General features: G+C 43.7%; 1 protein-coding gene across 2 annotated transcripts in view; it reads left to right on the top strand.

Moving 5' to 3' along the window:
• Positions 1-23,089, top strand: part of DEPTOR (DEP domain containing MTOR interacting protein) — a 132,492-nt gene that overhangs the window by 29,878 nt on the left and 79,525 nt on the right. For both annotated transcript variants that reach the window (XM_059165719.1, XM_059165718.1), the window contains exons 2-3: positions 14,722-14,900; positions 16,159-16,282. In XM_059165719.1, coding sequence (XP_059021702.1) covers positions 14,722-14,900; positions 16,159-16,282 — 303 coding nt within the window. The remainder of the gene's footprint in view (positions 1-14,721; positions 14,901-16,158; positions 16,283-23,089) is intronic.

The raw sequence follows: 23,089 nt of genomic DNA, 5'->3' as shown, positions 1-23,089 counted from the left end.
TCTCCCCTGCCTCGGGTAGCCTAAGAGAGTGTGACTTTTTAGCTGTTGCCAAGTGCCACCACCATTCAAGTGACAACTGTCAAGGGAATGTGGCTGAGAGCGGACCAGATCTCTAGTTATCTGGCTATCTTTAGAAAATACAGTCTTGGCTTTAAAGAGTGCTATAATTCATAAGCAGCCGCAGGTGTTTGGAAACCACGCTGGGCGTCTGGGACTTTAAATAGAGACTGGTTACGTTTTCAGATGCTTTATAAAAACATCAGCATGGTTTAAATGCCTACCCACCCACCATAACAACACAGGGAGTTATCGAGAAAATGGACGGCTTGGGGGTGCTCATCAAAATAATAGAAAACCCATGAAAAACATAAATATGCAAATAATACTACAGATACAACCATTGGTATCACCAGTTTTAACCACAGAGGGATATGCCTATTAATGAAGTTGGATATACTCTTTCAACTGTGGATTCCTGATAAGTGAGCAATCAAGTTCTAGCTGTTACATGCAGCTCTGCCCCTTGTGAACTATGAGTGGCAATCCCAGTCATCCCGTGGTACAGCTCCCTCTTGTCCCCGGCGGGCGGGGCTTAATCCTGTCCCGCCAAGTACCTCACAGGGTTGTTTGCAAACATCAAATGGGATGAAATGAATGGCGGTGGTTTAGAAGCCACGATGGGCTGAGCCCATGAACTGTGACATTACTACTATGTGGAACCTCAGTGGGACTCAGATTTACAGAAATCTGGATGCTCCAGAGGGACCGTCTTGAGTCTTTCACACTTGACGGAATCCCTTCTTGGCTGTTTCTGGTGCTTTTTTTTGCATCTGCTTCAGCCCTCTGCGTCTCTCTGCTCCTCAGTCTGAGTGACCTGGAATCCAGGCACGTGTGGGTCTCCTTCTAGGAGGTGACATGCACCAGAGCCTCCTGAAATGGGAACAAGGAGAACACCAAGTGTCTTCAGAGACCCCATGGGTACATACGTATTCTGGAAATTTCGCTGACAGTGTGTTGAGTTCCTGTAAGGGTCACAGGAACGACGTTAAGAAAGGGAAAATGTGAACCTGGGATAAGCCAATGACTAGATTGCTGGTAGTTTCTTCTCCCTCGCTGGGTCTCTCACGGGTCTGCAAAGATTTTCCCAAGGGGGATATTAGGTGCGTGAAATACCATTTTAGTATGTGACCCTCAGAAATGTTTTTGTTTTCTACATAGTAGTGAGTGAAATGTAGATTTTTAGGTTGAGTTTCCCCCAGGATTTCACTTTTTTTTTTCCTTTTGTGAGTCTAGCTGACTGCAGCGTGACGTTGGGTTCAGATATACAACGTGGTGATTCCACAGATTTACACACGATGCTCTGCTCGCCACAAGGGCAGCTGCCATCGGGCACCAGGCAGCACTAGTAGAATGTCATTGGGTCTGTTCCCTATGCTGTGCCCTTTATTGCCATGACCTCTTCGTTCTCCCAGAGTTTCATTTTACTTGCATTCTCTTAGTCATAAGACAAACCAAATCACGATACCAGTGGAGTTGGTGTCTACACTCTACCCGAGTATGAAAGGTGGCCTAAACATCTGGTCGTTAAGTGTGCTGAGTACCTTAAAAGGGACCACTAACCCCCAAAAGGGCTTATGTTGGAGTAGTCTGGATGTCTCTCAACAGCCCTTCTTGTGACTTTCTTGTGTCCCAGTGTTTGTGTGTGTATGTGTGTTTGTATCACTGCTCCGGAGACTTTCATATTCTCTTTTTTTTTTCTTTTTTGTCTTTTTGCTACAGTGAGGCTGCCTCTGGCCCGTCACTTCACAAAACTTTAGTGAACACAGCACCTTCAGATTTGGCTCTGTGTCTTTGGGGGCTGACCAGGTACCTCAGCCTTCTCCCAATTTCCCTCCTCTCTGGTGGTCTGGCTCCTTTCCTGAGCTGTCAATGGCCTTCTGGGTGGGGGCACCCTGTCCACCATCCTGAGCCACATCGGTCCATACCTGTCTGGATTTTGACAGAGCTTGAGCTAAAGCTTGGATACCTGCTGTATACATGTTCTGTGAAGAAGATTGTGGGCTTTTTTTTCTTTTCTTTTTTTTTTTTTTAAACGGCTTCCACACCCAGCCTCTCATGACCCTGAGATTAAGACCCTAGCTGAGATCAAGAGACAGACACTTAACCAACTGAGCCATCCAGGCGCCCGGGTGGGGGCTCTTTCTGAAGGAATTATCATTGAACACTACTTATCTGGGGAAACCAGACACATACATGTGATCCAAATATTCCTTCATATTAATAGAAAGGAAATAGCAGAAATCCTTTGTAGTGCTGCTGAGTGTTTGCAACCTGGATGGGTACAGAGCCACCAAAGGGCCGGAGAGGAGAGATGCAAGTTTTGCATTCTGGGCTGTGCTCATGTTCCTTTCTGTCTTGCTGAAAACAAAGATGAAAATCCAGACCCTTCTACTGAGTATCAGTTACCATTAGCCCTGTCCCACATGCTCTGAGAAATACGTGAGAGGAATGAAATAGTTCTATAAGCATAGAATTTGCAGGGTAGTTGAGGATCACTGATGCAAAAAAGAAGAAAATAACAAATAATATATGGGTAAACATGAGCAGTGGAGAAAATAGATCACAGAAGAGTCGGGAAACGAGATCTTATCTGGTTAGTGAGAGAAGTCATCATGGAAGAAGGTGGAGTTGAGCTAGACTTTCCTGGATGGAGAGGAAAAGCAATGGAGCATATCCTGCAAAAAGGGTAGGCTACAGACAGGGACAGAGGCAGAAATGAAGGTGACACATTTGGCTAAAACAGAGGCAGTAAGAGAAGAGGAAAATAATTGGATAGATTCAGCCTTAACATAATATGGAGACTTCGGTTGGCAGCGGGGGGTGGGGGGGGGTGGGGGTGGGGGTGGGGGTGGGCATACCCTACACACATAGATAAAACATTTTCATTTTGAAGAGACAACACTGGTTTCCGTTACATGGTCCTTGCACTACAGAAGCTAGCTTACCATGAGCCATTGTTCCAGCCATGCCTGGTATGCAGTTGGAGCTCAATAAATGTATATTGTTTGAGAAAACTTGTAGGAGCCACTTAGCTGAAAGCAGCCTTCCCAATAGCTGCAGAGATCCCTGATAACACTTTAAAAAAAAATGTATTTATCTGTTTGTGAGAGAGAGAGCAAGTGATCAAGTGTGAGTGGGTGGAGGAGCAGAGGTTGAGAGAGAGCTTCTCAAGCAGACTCCCCGCTCAGCGTGGAGCCCCACTCGGGGCTCGATCTCACCACCTTGAGATCATGACCTGAGCCAAAATCAAGAGTCAGATGCTTAACCAATGAAGCTACCAAGGCACCCCCTGTTAACACTTTTGAGGGTCCTCCAAGTACTTTTAAACTCAAAGAAACTTTTTTTCTCATGTCCTGCGTACCCAAAGCCTATGACAGCTTCGGCGTCTGTCCCGTGGGCTGAATCTAGATGATTGTAACCGTAAACAGTGTTTGTAGAGCTCCCTCAGTGCCAGATTCACTTTGATATGTTCATCCTTGTTTGGAAGCCCAGAGGAAACAAAATTGCTGTGTTGTGCTCCCGGGCCTTGTGGTTTGCGGTAACTCTTTTTAGTACAGAATGTGCCCCCAAACGGCCTGTTCCATTTTGATCTCATGAGCGAGGATTTACCCTGGGGACTCTTCAGCATATCCATAAAAAACAGAGGAGTTAGAGTTGAAAGAGATTTTTTAGAAATCATCTAGTCAGTTTCCTCATGTTCCCAATAGGAAGCTCGGGTCCTAATTCAGTTAAGAGCCCTCCCCGCCGGAGCCATGTTACTTGGATGGAACCAGCACACACTACACTTAGGTGGCCTGACTCCTCTCAGGGACAGCGCAGTACCCAGTGTCTGTGGCTCCCCCCCAGACTTTGAGGACCCTGAAGTCTGCTTTCTGAGCCCGGCTTCTGCTTTGAGCTTCCTTCCCACCAGTCAGACCAATTCTTTGCTCTTCTTCCTTCAAAGTCACGCACCTCCCTACTTTAAACTTCCTCTCAGTCAAAATGGGAAGAGGTACCATGCCACCATTAATATGTGCCACTTAACTGATTCCATTTATTTTTTATTTTTATTATGTTACATCAGTCCCCACACAGTACATCATTAGTTTTTTTAAAAATTTATTTATTTTTTCAGCGTAACAGTATTCATTATTTTTTCACCACACCCAGTGCTCCATGCAATCCGTGCCCTCTCTAATACCCACCACCTGGCTCCCCCAACCTCCCACCCCCCTGCCCCTTCAAAACCCTCAAATTGTTTTTCAGAGTCCATAGTCTCTCATGGTTCACCTCCCCTTCCAATTTCCCTCATCATTAGTTTTTGATGCAGTGTTCCATGATTCATTGTTTGCGTATAAGACCCAGTGCTCTGGGCAATCCATGCCCTCCTTAATACTCATCACTGGGCCAACCCATCCCCAACCCCCCCCTCCCCTCTAAAATCCTTGTTTGTTTCTCAAAGTCCACAGTCTGACATGGTTCTTCTCCCCCTCTGATTTCCCCCCCTTCATTTTTCCTGGATTATGCTGAGTGAAACATATCAAAGTGAATCTGGCACTGAGGGAGCTCTACAAGCAGAGAAAGTCAATTATCATGCAGTTTCACTTACTTGTGGAGCATAAGGAATGGCATGGAGGACATTAACTGATGCCATTTAATATGAGTTCAGGTTGTCACCTGTTCATTAGCTGAAGACCTCTATTAAAAAAAGAAAAAGGCTTTTATACCTTCTTATCGGATGGACAGCTGTGCTCCTCCTTAAGGGGGAACAAGCATCTGTGAGCAGATGGGGAGATACATTTTAAAGGAAGAAGGAGCCCTAAGAATCACACCATAGGTTGAACCCAGGGGTTCACCTGTCAGCCTTTTACTTTTTTTGGCAAGATGTGGGGTATAGACCCCCAGGCTTCTGATTTCCTCGGAAGGGCGCTCCAGTGCCTGGAAACAGACTCCCTGAGAGTATGTCCCACCTGGATACTCCCCCCACCCCCCCGCCATCCTCAGCCCCTGTCCCCAGCCCTGGAAGGTCAGCTGGCTCAGTGCTTAGCTCAGCTCCTGGTCACTCTCCCCCAGCCTCCTCCCCTTACTCTTTATCTTCTTTTTATTCTGCAACACAATGTTGGTGCACCCCAGATGGTTTGCCAAGTGTGCTCCCTGAAGAACAGCATTAGCCTTACCTGGACCTTTGTTAGAAATGCAGATTCTCGGGGCCCCTGGTGGCTCAGTCCATTAAGCCTCTGCCTTCGGCTAGGGTCATGAACTCAGGATCCTGGGATCCAGCCCCTCATTGGGTTCCCTGCTTCTCCCTCTGACCCTCCCCCCTGCTCTTGCTCTCATTCTCACTCTCTTTAATGAATAAATAAACCTTTAAAAACAAAAGAAATGCAGATTCTTGGGCCCACCTCCAGATCTACTGAACTGGAAATTAGCTGGGAGGGCCCAGCGCTCTGTGGTTAACAAGCCCTCCTGGTGATCTTAGTGAAGGACTTCGAGCATCACTGCCCTCCCCTTCTCTAACCTGAATCTCTGTGTGTCCCCCCCACTACCCCCACAAGAGCACAGAGCTTCTGGCTGGTGTTTTTTCAGATTCCACTTTGGGGTCCAGTGAACAATATTTAGTTATTATTTCATGATCTTTGTACTTCATCTTTCTCTCTATTTTTCCTCTTTGTCTAAAACGGGCCCTGAGACAGTTTCTGCTCTAAGAAGTTTTCAGTTTCCGACACTAAAGGTGCTGTTGCAGTGCATGTCTCTCTGAAGGAGGGCAGGTACAGACTGGGCGTGACAACAGAGGACTTGAGAGGCTGTCACAGAGCCTAGGCCAGCTTGCCCATCAGTGGGCCAGTCCTCAGTAAAGGGCTAGAGTGCCACCAGTCACCATTTCCAGGCTGTCGTGGAGTTCAGGCAGAGAGTCTGGATCGAGTCAGGAGGCCAAAGTTGACGTTCCAGTGGGTCAAACATGGGCGAGTCACTTTGCTTCTAAATGTTGGCTTTCCTATCTGTCCAATAGTGATGTCAGGGAGGGCTTGGCCTGGATAGGCTGAAGGTGTTTTCCTGTTAAAACAACTCAGTGATTTTAGTTATTGGTTTGGTTGAGGGGGCAGAAGGGGTGAGATTAGTTCTTGTAGACCTCCCAGGAAGTGAGGCCTCCGTGTGTTTTTAGGAAGTGACTGAATGCTGTCTCACCTTTGGTCTTCTCTGCGTTACCTGCCACCCCACACGGGGGCTCTTTCTCCTCCTTGAACAAAGAACAGGTAGGCTAGACTTAGGTAATCTTAGATAGAGTTGCTAATTCACCCCCCTTGTTCCCTGATTCACTCCCAGAGATATTAAGCAAATTTAATGCAAAATCCTGCACCCATACCGGAAAACAAGGGCCAGCAACTTGAGCATTTGTTCTAAAAAGTACATATTTAGTGGCTTCTTGAGGCTGCTTTTGATGAAATATGACAATGAAATATATTACATAATAATAGCAGTAAGGGTTGACGTTTATGGAGAGCTTATTATATGCTAAGCACTTTACATAGAATTTTCTCATTTAATCCTCACATTATGAGACATACATTGTTATACCCATTTTATAAATGAGAGAGTTGAGGTACTGAGGAGTCAAATGTTTTGTCCCAAGTTACACAACGAGTAACGGACGGAGCTTGTATTTGAACCCCAGTCCGTCTGGCTCCCTAGCTCTGCTATAAAGGAAGGATAAATCGTGAATGAGGAGAGCAGGAAGTTAATCTGCTGACAGATGCCCCAGAGTCCCTGTTCCTGCCCGAGAGCTATACTTTCTTATCCCCCACTTGCTGCTACCTCCTCAGCTGACTCAGTAACCAGTACTGGTCCTACGGGTCACTCTGTGTCCTCACTGAGTTCTAGAAACCATTCTGGGCTGGTTTCTTCACTTGTAAAATGGCAGAGGCCTGATACACCTGGGTGTGGTGTAAACAAATAATGACCCATTTGGAAAAAAAATCTTGGAGCTTCTTGGAAAGGCGCTTTGCAGGCAGGAAGAACTTCTGCCTTATCAGAGAAAGAGATCAGAGCTAGGGAGGTTGATGCCAGTGCTCCTTGTTCCTTCAGAACAGGAGACCTCATAGGAAAAAGCCCCCAGGAGGAAGAACTCCGTGAAAATCTCAGGTCTAATGAGGTAAGGAAGGCTGACATAGAGACCTTCCCGTCTTGATCCTGTATTTACCTCTTATCTCCCGGATGAAAAGAAAGATTTAAAAGGGCCTCATGAGCTATTATGCACATGTCATTAGAAGGGTTTGTTGTATGTCCCTCATGAACTGATGCTTGCTCTCTGGGATGGTGTAACTCAACTCATCAGCTCATTTCCATGCCACCCCCCCCCAGGAGTGGCATCCTAATTATACAACATTGGCTCAAAGTAGACATGGAGACAGTGCAATGACTTCTTTTGTATTTATGTTGGTGGCAGTATCTATAGGACGTATAAATTGCATAAATTTTCACCTTTCCATGTTTTCTCTTCTGTAGTCTACATGAGCATAAAATAAGCAGAACACAGAGGCTTCTGGCATTTAAAGTTTGACGTCACTAAACGCTTTGTAAACACAGAAATCAGAAGATCTGAGTTCAAGTCCTGATTACTCCTGATCAAAAATGTGACTTGAGCATGTCCCTTTAAGTTTTCTGAACTTGCTTCCTTATCTGTCAAATGACTATGATAGTGCCTTCCTGGTCACAGGGATGTCATTAGCCTCAGCTCTGTTCAAATGTGAAATAACTGTTATTATTTCTGCTAATACGGCATCATCAAGATCTCAAATATAGTGCATGGTATGTAGGACTTGGAATCAAATATGCTTCCCTCATGGGTGTGCTTACCATCTCAATTAGTGTGGTGACAAGACACAGCATAAAGGACTTGTGCTTGCACTGACCTGACATGGGGCCTGGGAGGGCTCTGGGTAGAGCCCATGGCTCTGCCTTTGTTCCTGATTCACAGAGCCGTTGCTTATAACCCTCCTGCAAAGGGGTCTTGCTGGTGGAACATTTGACGCTGCTGTCATTGAAGGTGGTCACTGCATTGTGTGTGTGTGATCTCAGACCAGTTCCTGCTGGTCTCCAGAATCACATTGTCTGTATTTATGTTAACCTGTTTTTTATGCCCTTTCCTTCCTTTCGCTGTGTGTGTTTTTTCTGTTGTTCTGATCTGGTTGGGAGAAACCAAGCATCTTCTTGAAGCAAAACTACCCGAAATGTGTATAATGATCCTATCTCACATAAAGATATACATAAACTAGCTGTACATGTGTACATAGGAGATTTTGGCAAGAATACATAAGCAACGATATTTTAAAGATGTTATTTATTTATTAGACAGACAGAGATCACAAGTTGGCAGAGAGGCAGGCAGAGAGAGAGAGGGGGAAGCAGGCTCCTCTCTGAGCAGAGAGCCCGATGCGGGGCTCGATCCCAGGACTCTGGGATCATGACCGAGCTGAAGGCAGAGGCTTTAACCCACTGAGTCACCCAGGTGCTTCAACATAAGCAACTATTAATATCAGCTTCGTTTGAAAAGTGGGGGGTTAAGGAAAATTTTGAACACACCCCAAAGTCAATAAAGGAGTAGACCCCCATGCACCTGTCCCCTGGCTTTGACAATTACCAATTCCTCATCGTTACCCAGCTTCATGTTAGACCTATTTGAGTTTCTTTTTATCTACCACGAGCATGTATTTGGAAATTTTGAAATTTTAATTGTAAAGTCAATTCAAACTTTAAAAGAAAATGCAGGAGGTTAGGTTTCATTTGTTCCTGTCTTTTTTTTTTTCTCACCCTTTTAGACTCCGGTCCTCTCAGAGGTAGGTGATCAAGAATGATTCTCTCTGACTTCCGTGGTCCCCAGGGACAGATACTGGCTGAACATCTGGGAAAGGCAGCAGCTCTGGTTGACAGCACATCTATGTCAGCGCTATTGCCTTAATCACAAGGCTCGCACTGTCAGCCCTACTGTTTGGCTTGCTGTGTTTTTTAATTAAACTGTTTACTTTGGCTGAGATTTATGACGCTGTTTTTAAATGAGAATATGTGCTTTCTGTCCCCTCTTTGTTCCCTGGGCCCGACAACCTGTGCAGTTCTCTGCAAGCTATTTTTCGCAAAACAATCTCTGCATTTCTTATCAGACGGAGGGTAATTTTACAGGGATTATTAACACTCTGCGCTCCGTAGTGTGTGTTCTCCTAGGGCTAGAAGAGGAAATTGTCTGATGCAAGCCCAGCAGCTGGTTAGTTGGCCAGGAATAGAATATTACAAAATCACCTTGAATCTAAAACCTGTGCACCAGCTGTCTGAGAGGAAGGACAGGAAGGTGGTTTTCGTATTTACATTCCTTAGTCGGTGGTATTGAAAAACGCAGCTAAAATAGAAATGGTTATTTTCCCCAGTGGTTCAGCGTGGATCGATCTGGACTGTTAAGTCAGAAGACCATTCGGCCCCATGCCTTGTTAGCACGAGTGCGTTGCATGAGTGAATTAATTTTTCACATCAGTGTGAATTGATCCCCTTCTCTGCGCTAGGCACTAGGGAGACACAAATAAATAAACTCCCCCTTAGTATCCTGCTCCTCGTCTAACTGTAATACAGTGGGATGAATGTTCTCCTCGTGGCACTAAAATAGCGTGGGAGAAGGGAGGAAGGAAGGTGCTGTAGCTTTCGAAGGCTTGGGGGGATGTTCACAAAGGAGACGCCTCATCAGCTGAAGAGCCAAGACAATTTTCTGAATTGCTGAAGGCGGAAGGAGGGTCTCCATCTTGAGCAGAGGCATGGGAGGTGATGGCTGCGCTTTGGAGTATGGGGAAGAGTCCAGTGTGCCCAGGCTTCGAGGCGGGTGTGTTTGTGTTTGGGAGGTGAGGAAGGTGAGGAAGTTTGGAAAGCCTCCTTAGAGCCTGAGTAGATGTGGTTCTTTTGGATTCAGACAACTGAGGCTTCCTCAGCCACCTGAAGGGATTGGTTCTGGTTATTAGTAGGGCACGTGTAGTGCGGAAGAAGAACTAGAAAGCCTAAGAAACCAAGGTACTCCAGGGACAGGCATCTGTCGCTGTCTATCATTTTGCAACCTCTTTCTCCTCACCTCCTAGCTACGCTGTGCTGGCCTCCCCACTCCCCTCACATTCCTGGTCGGCCAGTTTCCTCAGCATCTTGGTGGGGAGTGTTCACCTTTGCTCTGGGAATCCCATGGAGATGGTCTCGGAAATACGGAGGGTGTATGTGGGACAACCGGGTGGGAAAACCAGGAAGTACTCGGGACTTGGCAGCCTTTCAGCTCGAACGGCCCACATTGCTGTTTTACACATTCACATCCGGTGAGTTCCATTTGAACAAAGTGTTCCATGGCATAAGTAGAGTTTGAAAACTCCAGCTCTAGTTTAAATCTCAGAGGGAACCATTCTGTTTGGTTTTCACTGATTGTGTCACTTGGGTTGGGTAAGATCTCATGCCTCTGGTCTCACTGAACAGCCCATGGGCACGTATGTGCAGGGGCCACCAGAGGTCATGGGCTCTTTCAGTCAGGTACCTCCCCACATGGAAAGAAAACAGACTCAGGGTGGTGGACCCCGCTGGGGGTAGATAAGGTGTGGAAGGCCGTTTTAAATCAAAGGGGGTGTTGGACATGGCGGATGATGTGACTAACGTGTGTAGGCAACATGTCTTCTTTAAAATGTATGGTTTTTAGCCCCTTCGTCAGCATTTTGTGGAGTCTTTCTATTCCAGGAGAGGCATGGCTACTCAAAATGTCTATTTTTCCATAAGACTTTGAAATATTCCTTACTCTATTCCCTTTTTGGAGACCTCCATGCACATTAGCATATGAAAACCTGTAACGGATAAGTTAAGTTCAAGTAAAAGGAAATAAGTTTTTGAAAAACACCCATACACACGCAACATGGATTAGAATTTTGGAGATTGATCACCCTGGAATGGAAAGCATAAATAGTTTTATAAAAAGATTTATGGTTACCAAGCTGTGGGGTGGGGACTCCTAATAGTTAGAAGCCTCCTTACCTTTTTGAAAGTTTTGAAAATTTCAACAATTTCTTAGTGTCCTTGGACATTCATTTTTTCAGCAAATAATAAGGGCCCGAAGTGCTAGGCAGAAACACTTGGCTATATGTCTGCAGAGTGAACATTCTTATCTTTTTATTGGGATAGTTTTTTAGGAAAGTACAATTAAAAAAATTTTTTTTAAAGATTTCTTTTATTTATTTACTTAAGAGAGAGAGAATGAGTGGTGGAGAGGGGCAGAAGGAGAGAAAGAGAGAGAGAGAGAGAGAAGCGGACTCCCTGCTGAGCAGGAAGCCCAATGTGGGACTTGATCCCCGGACTTTGAGATCATGACCTGAGCTGAAGGCAGACCTCCAACCCACTGAGCCACCCAGGCACCTCCAAGAATGCATAAGTATTTTTAGAATTCTGTATTTCCGACTATGAAATTTAGAAAAAGAAAAAAAAAGATGCTAGCACCATTATTAAAAGTTTTTAACTACAGTAGTGAGTTGAAAACCATCAGTATCTCCTGGATCCAGAGTTCTTTCCCCTCTATCAGATGACTGCTCCGTTTTCTAAACATGGAAATATGCCAGGCCCTGGTGGGACTGCCGGGAGAAAGGGCTTCTGCCCTCGGTGCTGGGTGGGAATTGGTGGGAATCAAGAATGCTCACGAATTAGCCCCATGCTCGGGTTCATGAAAGGATAGACATTGAAAGTTTCTATTCTGTAGTATTTGAAGATAAACATTACCTAATAATTTTTTTTAGGATGGAAAGTTTATAGGAGCTAAAACTCCTCTTTTGGCTCATAACATATTCCTCCTCCACCAAATTATATGGTAGCTTGTTCCATGTTTCGATTTCTAAATAAATTGGTCCTCATTATTCTTGGATTCCTGACAGACATCACGTCTAAGAATTAATGTTTCACATTCTGCCACTTTGAGCATGTTAAACAAATTACTCAGTGTCATTGTCACTGAATTCATTAGAGGAAAGTGAGACTTTAGCACGCCTAGGTGAATATGTTTTTTTTTATCAGCCTTTGTTTATTTTTTATTAATAATTACAACTCCACATTGGTTTTGTGGCTTTAACATTACCTGCATCCGGGAGCCACCGTGAGGATGGCTGTCCATAAAGTAGTGAAAACAGTGCCTAGTGCCTAGTAAGGTCTTGAATGCTTGCGTTGTCCTTCTTAATGAACTTCATGACTGTGTGATGACGTAATCACCATGGGTGTAATTATCCCCATTTTATCAGGGAGGATTCTGGTGCTCAGAAGTTGGATTGTTTGGAATTACAGGCAGTGTCAGGATGAGAACAAGAAGTTCCTATTCCTAGTCTTGTGCTCCTGATAGCTCTCATAACAGACCTTTTAGGGTTTAGTATTTTGATATATGAACTTAGGGGGATAACATGCAGGCCGTAGATGTGAAGCGAGCACAGATGTAAGTGCCTTGTTGAGTACTAGGCATCGAGTAGGAATGCAGTCAACATGGGTTTTTTCTTTCTATGCCGTTTACAGGCATTAGGATTCTCATTTCTTTTCTTTTCTTTTCTTTTTTTTAATTTTATTTATTTGACAGAGAGAGAGTAGGCATAGAGATAGGCAGAGAAAGAGAAGGAAGCAGGCTCCCCACTGAACTGAGAGCCCGATGCGGGGCTTGATCCCAGGACCCTGGGATCATGACCTGAGCCGAAGGCAGAGGCTTTAACACACTGAGCCACCCAGATGCCCCCGGATTCTCATTTCTATCCTCCTCTCCCTTGTCCCTGCTGATGTCCCAGGTAAGCATTCCATCTGCAGACCACTCGTGCATCTCCAGGCTTTAGCCCTTCTTAGTGGTCCTTGTCAGCTCAGCCCACCTTTACGGAGTATCACAGATGGAGTGCCTTGAACAACAGAAATTTACCTTCTCACAGTTCTGGGGGCTAGAAATCTGAGATCAGGGTGGGGCAGGGTTGGCAGGCCTAGCTCATAGGTGACCCCCTTCTCCGTGTGTCTTCACGCTCTTCTCTCGGTACAGAAGTATGTCCTAATCTCTGCTCGTCATAAGGACACTAGTCATCTTGGATTAGGGCCACCCTCAAGACCTCATTTTAATTTAATTACCTTTTAAGAAACCCTCTCTACAAATACAGTCACATTCTGAAGTACCAGGGTTTAGGCCTTCAGCATAATGAATCTGAGGGGAACACACAACAGCCCATAGGAGTGGTCTAGCCAGGAAGAGAGCTGAGCTTCCAAGCCCCAACCCAGTGTGCTCCCAACTTAGACTCACGGTCCCTGGGATAGCAAAACCCATTAAATTTCATCCAGTCAACTCTGTTCAAAAAGCAGGCAAGCAGACAGTCTAGTTCCTTCCTTAAGGAGTAGACAAGAGGAGGTTGGGGCCTTGCTGGGTGCCGATGCTGAATTGACATTCTGTTGCCCAATCTCAACACAGCCAAGGTTGGGGTGAGCAGAACTGCGTTCATTCTACAGAGGAAAAAGTAAGCCTCTGGCCTCGCTCACACAGATACAGTGAGATTTACTCAGGTGGCACTCCCCTCTCGCAATGATGCTGAGAATATGAGGTTAGAATAGGACCATGTGAGCAAAGCAGGAAGAAAGCCGACCTGTGTTTCACCCAATTCAAACCCTTGAGAATTAAAAAGTGAATGCAGGCTGATAAAAGAAGGGAAACCAAATGGAAAAAAAAAAAATAATAAAGGCTGGTTGAAGGCTCTTTTGGAAAAAAAAAAAGTCATAGAGTTCTGAAGGGTATAAGGGAAGGCTCTGGGTCAACCGCTTTTCTCCATGCTAATCCATCAGCCTGTAAATAAATCACATTTGCCCCACGGCTTTCATCCATCTCTCCCGGATATTCTGTTTATCCCTCCCTGGCTAGAGGCAGCACAAAGTGGCCGTTGGGAAGTCAGACTCTGAAGTGAGACCATCAGGTGCAAATTTAATTTTCTTCGCTTATTAGCTGTATGGCAAGTCACTTAATCTCTTTGAGGTTCTCTCTGCTGTTAAAAAAAAAAAAAAAAGTGTAGACGGTAATAACAACTCTCAGTGAGGTTGTTGCAAACATGTATGGAATGTGCTTCGATCAGCACCTGGACCCTCATAAGCCTCACGGAAGGATTAGCTGTTGCCCCTATAGAGAGCGGGACAGGCAGAGGCCGGGATCTTTGTGCTACTTTCAAACGTAGGTCTCTAATCCTGGAAATACGCAATGGGCAGGTGGTGGACATTCATTCATTTCTGTTGCATAGACACATGAATGCCCATGCAGTGGACCTCTGTGACGAAGTGGAAGTGCCTGGTTTCAGCAAGTGTTGAGGACTTTCGTTTGTTCTTTGGTTGAAGCCATAAGCCCACTGGTCGACGGAAGAAGGGAGCCTACCAAGTGGCACGAGAGCTCTAGCTCTAGCTTGTCCAGGGTGGTTTCACACCCCCCCACCATTGACCTGTATTATCTCTAGATCTGGGGGTAGAATCATTTCCTGGGACCTCTGGGCTGGGACAGTGTGGCAACCCCCTCCCGACCTGCAGGTATGTGGATGGCCCTTTGATATATTTAGAGCCTCTACTTTGTTCTGAGCTCTGGGATTGGCTGAATGATTTGCGTTGCCATTAAAATTCCTGGCAGTAATTGCCAAATTTTCTTTCCAGGCTCAGGCTGCATGAAGAAAAGGTGATTAAAGATAGGCGACATCATCTCAAAACCTACCCAAACTGCTTTGTCGCAAAAGAACTGATCGACTGGCTGATTGAGCACAAAGAGGCTTCCGACAGAGAGACCGCAATCAAGCTCATGCAGAAGTTAGCTGACCGGGGCATCATTCATCATGGTGAGTGAGGTGCCCACCGACAGTCACGGTAACGTGGGAGGAAACCAAGGACCACGTCTTCCATTCCTGATATGAACCCTCCCATTGAACAAATAAAACGCTGGGTCTCCTGTGCATCTGTCTCCAGTGACATTCCCCTCCTTCCTCCAAGAGGCATTGGGGTTTATTTCCATTTGCTTCTAAATACATTTCCCTTTCTGTATAGGCATCTCTTAGCAAGGTATCGTATTGCTTTTGGTGCTTTAAATCATTACATAAATGCATGTTTGTTCTTTCACAACTTGATCAGCTCTGTAACTGTAACTGTAACTCTCGTTTGCTCATTTCTGCTGTTGTGTACGCCATTTATAATTACATTTCCCATGATCGTAGCTATGCCATATATAATGAGTACGCTTACCCATTCTCCTGCTGAGGGCCATTTAAGAGGTTTCTGAGTTTTTCTGTTACTCTCAGTGGTTCCAGGAACACTTCTCCTGGAATTCTCTAACCCTGACCAAGACCTCCCACGTACTGTTGTTTTGGCTGAAATGCCCTCTCTCTTTGCTTTAGTCTAGTTTCTCGACATCCTTCAGGTCTCTGCCTACATGCAGCTCTTCAGAGTAGTGTCCATTCCCTGCAGCTAGGTTACTGGGCTTACTAGTCTCCCGATGCTATACCCCCTTCTCTTGTTGCCCCCTCGCACCCTGTGTTAATTCCAGGTTGACATTTCTCATGATCTCAGTAGACGTCACGTTCTTTGAGGCTGATGCCTGCCCCAGTATTTCAAGAAGAATTTGTGGCATGACTGATGCATAGGATGGTGTGACCATTCTACTAGATAATGATGGTGGTGATGAGGATGATGATGATAGCTAATATTACTGTGCTAAACCTGCGCACAAAATCATAGAATGGTACGCTTCAGAACTTAGGTAGTAAAATGAGTCTTTTTTTTTTTCATTTTTATTTATTTTTTTTATTTTTTAAAATTTTTTATTTTTTATTAACATATAATATATTATTAGCCCCAGGGGTACAGGTCTGTGAATCGCCAGGTTTACACACTTCACAGCACTCACCATAGCACACACCCTCCCCAATGTCCATAACCCAACCACCCTCTCCTACCCCCCTTCTCCCAGCAACCCTCAGTCTGTTTTGTGAGATTAAGAATCTCTTATGGTAAAACAAGTCTTAATTAACCTTTCACATCATCTGAGGACTTGAATAAGATTTTTGTTTTCTTATTTGCCTCTCTATGTACATTGTGTTTCAGTGTGTGACGAGCACAAGGAATTCAAGGACGTCAAACTCTTCTACCGCTTTAGAAAGGATGATGGCACCTTCCCGCTGGACAACGAAGTGAAGGCCTTCATGAGGGGACAGAGGCTGTATGAGAAGTATGTCGCACATGAAATCCCCCACTGTGATCTTAACTTGTGGAGAGAGACAGGGCTATTTCCATCTTTTTATCATTCTGCCTTCAGCCTGGCTCTTCCCTGTGGGACAGTTACATAACTGTTCCTCTTAATACGGGAAAACTCGATCACTCATTTTCTTTTCTCTTTGCCAGAAATCAAGTCAATTTCGTAAGATTCTTAATAAAGAATTTATTTAAATAGAAAATGCTTTATTTAAATAGAAAATACTTAAATATTTATTTTTTATCTTTGAGTCAATTTAGCAAAAGTCCACAAATAAAAAAAGGTTGGAGCTCGATGTTTGCCCGCAGTAAGTAAGGCAGTTGCCTATCTTCTCTTTTCGAGGGCTGTTGTATAACTCAGAGGTTTAGTCTTGTGAGTGGCTGGAGAAGCAGTGTCAAGTACGGGGGAAGTTCAGGTTCAGGTCAAGAGATGAGTAGTGAGAGAACTTCAGATAGCAGAATGGTCTAAGAGGAATCATCACTGAGACCCATTGCTGAGTCTCAGATCTCCCCACTGGTCTGTCTCTGAGCGGATCTCCTGTTCCTGTGGCCTCTTTCCCATCCGACCTCTTGTTTTTTGCCAAGGCAGCCACTGGAGAAAGGAGGGTGGGGGGGGACGCTCCCTCCAGAACACTGGGTGCCTTTCAAATAGGTTGAAAATAGGTCTTCATCATACAAAAGAGCCTACTGTGTGATGGGTGGGTTGGTGCATGGGGAGGCGGATCCGGGGAGTCAGATTAAGTAATGTGATGGTGAAGAGCCAGATAAGTTTGATTCTAGCCCTGTCACCTCACCTCTGTCAACCTCAGTGTCCTCTTTTATGACTAAGGAGGGGTGATGGGACCACCTCCTAGGTGTTCAGTGCTGTTGTGGGAGTTAAAAGAATGAATGTGTCAGGTACTTGAATATTTAGCTCAGTGACTGTGGTATGCTGTCAGACGCCAGAGATGATAGCCATTTCAGGTATTAGTCTGGTATTGTCCAACCACTTAATGCCGCGTCATGCCCCCTACGTGTTCCTTCTCCCATCGCTTGCTTTCTAAAACTGAAGTGTAGAAAATCCCTCCTCTCCCAGACTCACATGAATTTGAAGGAAGGTGTCCATCAGCACCTCCATTTTTATATCTGAGTGCAGTGCTTGTTTTGTTGTTGTTTTCTTTCTTTTTATGTTTATTAATTCTTATTTAAATTCAATTGATTAACATATAATATCTTACTAGTTTCAGAAGTAGAGGTCAGTGGTTCATTAGTCTTATATAACACCCAGTGCTCATTCCATCATGTGCCCTCCTTAAGGCCCATCCCCCAATTACCCCCCCCCCCCGTCTCCCCTCAAGCAATCCTCAGTTGGTTTCCTGTGATGACGAGTCTTCCATTGTTGGTGTTTTCTTTTTCTTTCTTAGCTCCTTCTGGAAAATTCTAGTAGGTGTTAGATGTTTAGGTCACCAAGACAGTCCTTTCAAACTATAAGATTCTATGTTGTCAAAAATATACATGTCATTTCCCTGGATCAATATTGCTGTCTTTTTTCTGTGTGCAGTTGGCCTTCCTGTCATTAGTGTTCAGTATCTCAATTTCCAAGTAAACTTATTCCTCCAAACTGCTTGTGAAATTAGTACTAGGAAAAGTAATTTAATAGGTACTTAACCTTGCATGAACTAGCAGCCTCCTCGCAGTCTTGGCCCTACACTTGGTTGCTGGAATGCACTTGGAACAAACATTGGGGCCTTTGGAATGATGGCTCAGTTTATCTACTTGAAAATATATAATTTTTATTATATATTATATATAATATAATTATATAATAATAAAATATATTAATTTGTTGGTATAAATATATTAATTTATTCTTATATATTAATATAAACTATAAAATTTATTAATATGAGACTTAATATAATTTTAATATATTTTTATATATCATTTTTATTATATTTCCCTGGATATCTTTTCTATGAATTCCAGCATGTACTATTATTTTATAAGCTTTGTATACTTTCAAAATTATATGAAGAAGAAAATAGTTTTGTTCACAGCTCTTTTTAAGAAATTTATTTACTTTAGTATTGAAGCTTTTTTTCCTCTTTTTGCCAGGAAATTCGCTTATAAGGATATCTCTAACATTTGTGAAAGAAGTCCTTGCAAAGTATATGTTCCTTTTATTTTTTCCTTTTAAGATAATTACTATGTATCAGGCATCCTGCCTGACTAGTTCATTTGTTTGATCATCACAACAAACCCTGATTTAGATCAACTGTACCCATTTTATGGAGGAGGAAAATGTGGCAGGGAGAGATTCGATTTCTTACCCAAGGTCAGTTCACTAATAAAAACATCTGGGATTTGAACCCAGACTTCCAAAACCCAAACTTATTGCTACTAGGCTGTTGATAAATCTTAGAATGTTTATTATTAGGAAAGATTTATCATTTTTTATTATTTATGGAGATTAAATTAATGTTTTCTTCAAAACGTAGTTTATCTTAAAATGTAACATGGGGATTGTAAATATCCAGATACGGAATTTTCTGTAAAACTGATGGAAATTTGAAAATATGAAAATATTCCAAGTAGACATTGGAGGTGAATAAAGTGATTTTTCTTCATGATGAATCTACCTATAGATTTAGGGACTAAAGAACATAAGGAATATAATTATTGGTACCTTAACAACAAAAAAAAGAGATAAATCTATATGGTATTTTATAAAATGTGATGAAAACAGTATCTTTTATTTATAAATTAAGTTCCACAAAGCATTTCCACTAGATTATTTTATCTGAATTCTCTCAATAGACTAATGATAGAATGGCAAATAATAATAAAAATAATAGCGTAGTAATTAACGGTATAAAATACAATATAAAATACATGGGACATCACATTACTAACCTGTTTCTGAGAAGGAGCATCTGGGACCCGAGGCAATCAGGTCATTTCTGTGTGTTGGGGATACAGCGTGAGAGGGTAACAGGTGTGTGGGCTGCTGCTCCCCACACCTCCCCGCAGCTCTGGGGGGCTGACGGAATTGTCAATATTTGCTTTTTGCTCTCCTCTTGCTTGTTTGTTCTGTGTTATTAATAGAACTTTTTGAAACCAGGTGGTTTCTGTCTGGGGTTTTGCTGAACCTGGCTGACTTGGGTGCACTTGGCTTTCTAACCTGTAGAGGTGTTTCTCAGTCTGCTGGTTTGTAGGGCCAAGCTGTCCTTCCAACTTAAATTCAGTGACTCTGCTACCTCTTAGGATCCACGTGGCTCCTGTGAATATAACTCACAGGTACTCAAACAAATTCCGGTTAAGGGGTGAAAACTGGCCCTTTCAGGGTGTCCCACCAATAGAAAGGTTATGGGAGAGCTGGTGACATGAGTCCTCTGCAGAGTGAGTGACAGTGGATGTGGTTTTCAGAGTCGCACAGCCCTCCGTGTGGGGGCTCACACATTAGTCTGTGCGAATCCAATCCCAGCCTCACACCTGGCTTGCTCCATGACCTTGAGCTGACAGCGGAACCTCACTGATCTGTAGTCATAAACGGAAGTAAGAGGGGGTCTCCCCTTTTTGCTAAGCACAGCGTTTGGCATGGGGCAAGCACCCAAGGAAAGTTAGCTGCTGCTACTAGAGTAGTAAATCATAATGTAAACAAATGATACCCATTATTATTTAGCCCGTAACAGAAGTTAAGAATCCAGGAACCAGGCTACCTGGGTGTGAATCCCGGCTCCGTGCCTAATTATCAAGGGCCTTCACCAAACTGTGCCTGTAATCGCCCTCCTAGTCGATGGATATATGGCCAGTATCCACCTTTCAGACTCCTTGTGGGGCTTAAATGAACTACACAGTGTATAAGGCACACAGGACAGGGCCTGCCTCAGACTAGGAGCATATCCCGTCGCTCCTCTCCTGCTGCCAGCTGGAAGCGAGTGTGAGAAAGAGGATATGTGCCCCTGGATCGATGCCCAGACTTTGTCATTTTGCGTAATTCATCTGAGCACATTCAAGGCACAATGCACTTTCATCAAGAAGTTTTCATCAGACCTTCACTGCACCTGAAGGTGCCTAGAAGAAGGCCTGCCATCTCTCCAGGGGGAGGCTTTCCGTTTCCCACTTAATTTTGCATGGGTCCACATACCCCAGACACACAACGCATGACTGTAACTCACATTCTCCTGAACAGTACAATTTGTACTTTTCTTTTTTCTTTTTAAATTTTACTTATTTATTCATGAGAGAGAGAGAACAGAGAGTGACAGAGAGGCAAAGGGAGAAGCAGGCTCTCCGCCGAGCAGGGAGCCCGATGTGGGACTCGATCCCAGGACCCCGGGGTCATGACCAGAGCTGAAGGCAGACGCTTAACTGACTGAGCCACCCAGGTGCCCCAATTTGTACTTTTCAAATGAGACCTGCATGAACAGGATAATTATCCGTAACTTAGAAGAGCAATGTCCTGTGGTAGAAGATACTTCGAGCGCATGTTCCAAGCTATAAAATTTGATTATCATTCGGCAGTCAGCAAAAGAGATCACTTTAAAATGAGTTGAACTCAGGATGATCCGTTCTATAAACTGATAAAGAGAGGTAGCTATAAAAGAGAAAATGAGTTGAACGTACAAATTTGGACTTCCCTTACTAAAACTAGTCGTTGAAATGGACATCTGAAACTAACCTTGATTTTGTCATGAGACCTGGAGGAGACTTCTCTATTCTAGTTTAACCTCAGTCTTCACAGGGAGGTAGCTCTCTTCTAGGTCTGGTTCATAAAGACATTAGTTTCGTTTTTCACCTAAAGAGCCTTTGGTTTTTCTCAGCAGCAAGAGTTTCCTCTCTCCAGCCACTGATAGTCTGATTAGTTTTCTTAGGAGTGTAAGCCTGATTGAAGAATTGCTTTAAACCACCGCACACCATTAGAGTTCCCACTGCTTCCTTTATATTCTCTCCTCGAAGGGAAATATAAGGGGGAAACTATATCCAAAGGGGAAAAGTCCTTTTGTGTGTTTTATCTTATCAGAGGTTTCTCTACCATGTGCCCCTGGGATCTTTTTCCTGTTCCCTCCCAGTGCCTGGCACAATAAATATTTGTTGAATGAACAAAGGACTCTACACGCTGTGATTGCCTTGAGCTGCCGAGCCTGGTCCCTGAAAGAGCTACAGAGAACTTGCTTTTAATGGCAAACAACAGTAATCAGAGATTTACCTTCTCTTGCCTCCTTAGGGTTTACAAGGCATCTTATGTATTAATGTGTGTGATCCCCTGTGCAACTCTGGGAGTAAAACCTGGGAGACACAGTTCATCCCACTGCAGAGGTGGGGAACATGAACTGGAGAGAGGCTTAATGACTGATGTAGCTCTAAAGCATGGAGCTGCAGCAAAAATAAGTAAATACATAGAAATAAAGTCTTCAGTGGGGCACCTGGGTGGCTCAGTGGGTTAATCCTCTGCCTTCGGCTCAGGTCATGGTCTCAGTGTCCTGAGATCGAGCCCCGCATTGGGCTCTCTGCTGAGCAGGGAGCCTGCTTCCCCCTTTCTCTCTGCCTACTTGTGATCTCTCTCTCTCTCTCTGTCAAATAAATAAAATAAAATCTTTAAAAAAAATAAATAAAGTCTTCACACTTTTGACTCTATCTTGTTCCATTTCTGGGAGAGAAGTGCTTTCCAAATGAGGATACAGAGTTCTATGGATTGATTCAAATTTTGTGTTCAGAATGTGTTTTAATTATTTTGCATACCCTAATAAAAATGCTTTCTAATAGGCTATGTACAGCACTGTCACAGTTTACTTGTGCTGCCCAGTTTAACAATGATTCATAGAATCTTGGAATAAACTTTCCTGTCTTCTTGGTTTATTGGAGAGTGTCCTAGGATTGCATCGTAAGTGGGTTAAAAGTTGTTCCCTTTTGCAATGGCTTGTCTGAGTCACAAGGGATGATTTCGATGTCAAGAACTGTTAAGAATCTTGAGATTTTACCCTATTTGCAAGCTAACAAATTTGCCTGCCACCATTTCCAGAAGACAGGAGACCCCTGGGTCAGAGACAAGGGACAGTTTGTTGCTCTCAGCAGTAGTAATAACCAGAGTATTATATTTTCTGGAACCAGTTCCCCAAGCCTCACTTCCCATAGAATAGCACAATGGAGGCCACCTGACGCCTGCCAGGGCTGGGTTACAGAAGAGGATCCCAAGCTTGAGGAACCTGAGTTTTTTGTAATAGTCATTACGCAAACTGCTCTTTAGCACAGAGCAAGACATTATCTTTCTTATACAGGATAGTAAGCCAATCTACCCTTTTGCTTCAGAGACTGTCACTACCTGCCTTCCAAGTCTGCTCACTATACAAGTATTCTTGAAAAGATAGTTTAGAACATATGCTGTCCCTGCTTCTGCTTGCAAGATATAAAGAGATGTGTAAGATCCATGGAGAATTATCTCCGGGCAACTAAAACAAAAATGCACATATTAATTGGATTTTGTGCTGATTATTGAGGGAGCAATGAATATCCTCACCAGTGTCCTGACTTCTGTATTTTGTATGTTAATCAAAACTCCCTTATAGGTTTCATTGCTTAACTTTTATAAGTAAATGTTGTGTTATAAGCATGAGATTTTTAAAAATGGGATTTTTCTATAAAATTTTATTTGAGAAAGGAGATTTGTTGTTTAAAAAGTTTTAAAACAGGGCCAGTTTTAAAGGGCCATCATCCCCTCTCACAGGGTGTTTAACAATCATTTTAAGACAAAAACGTAAAAAAAAAAAAGTACGTAGTTTCATTATGTGTGCAGCTCTAAGTAGAG

This window comes from Mustela lutreola, chromosome 3 (assembly GCF_030435805.1).
Source record: "Mustela lutreola isolate mMusLut2 chromosome 3, mMusLut2.pri, whole genome shotgun sequence".
In the NCBI taxonomy this organism is placed as follows: Eukaryota; Metazoa; Chordata; class Mammalia; order Carnivora; family Mustelidae; genus Mustela; species Mustela lutreola.
Note: the sequence above shows the minus strand (reverse complement) of the source record. Positions and strands in the feature narration are given on the sequence as shown.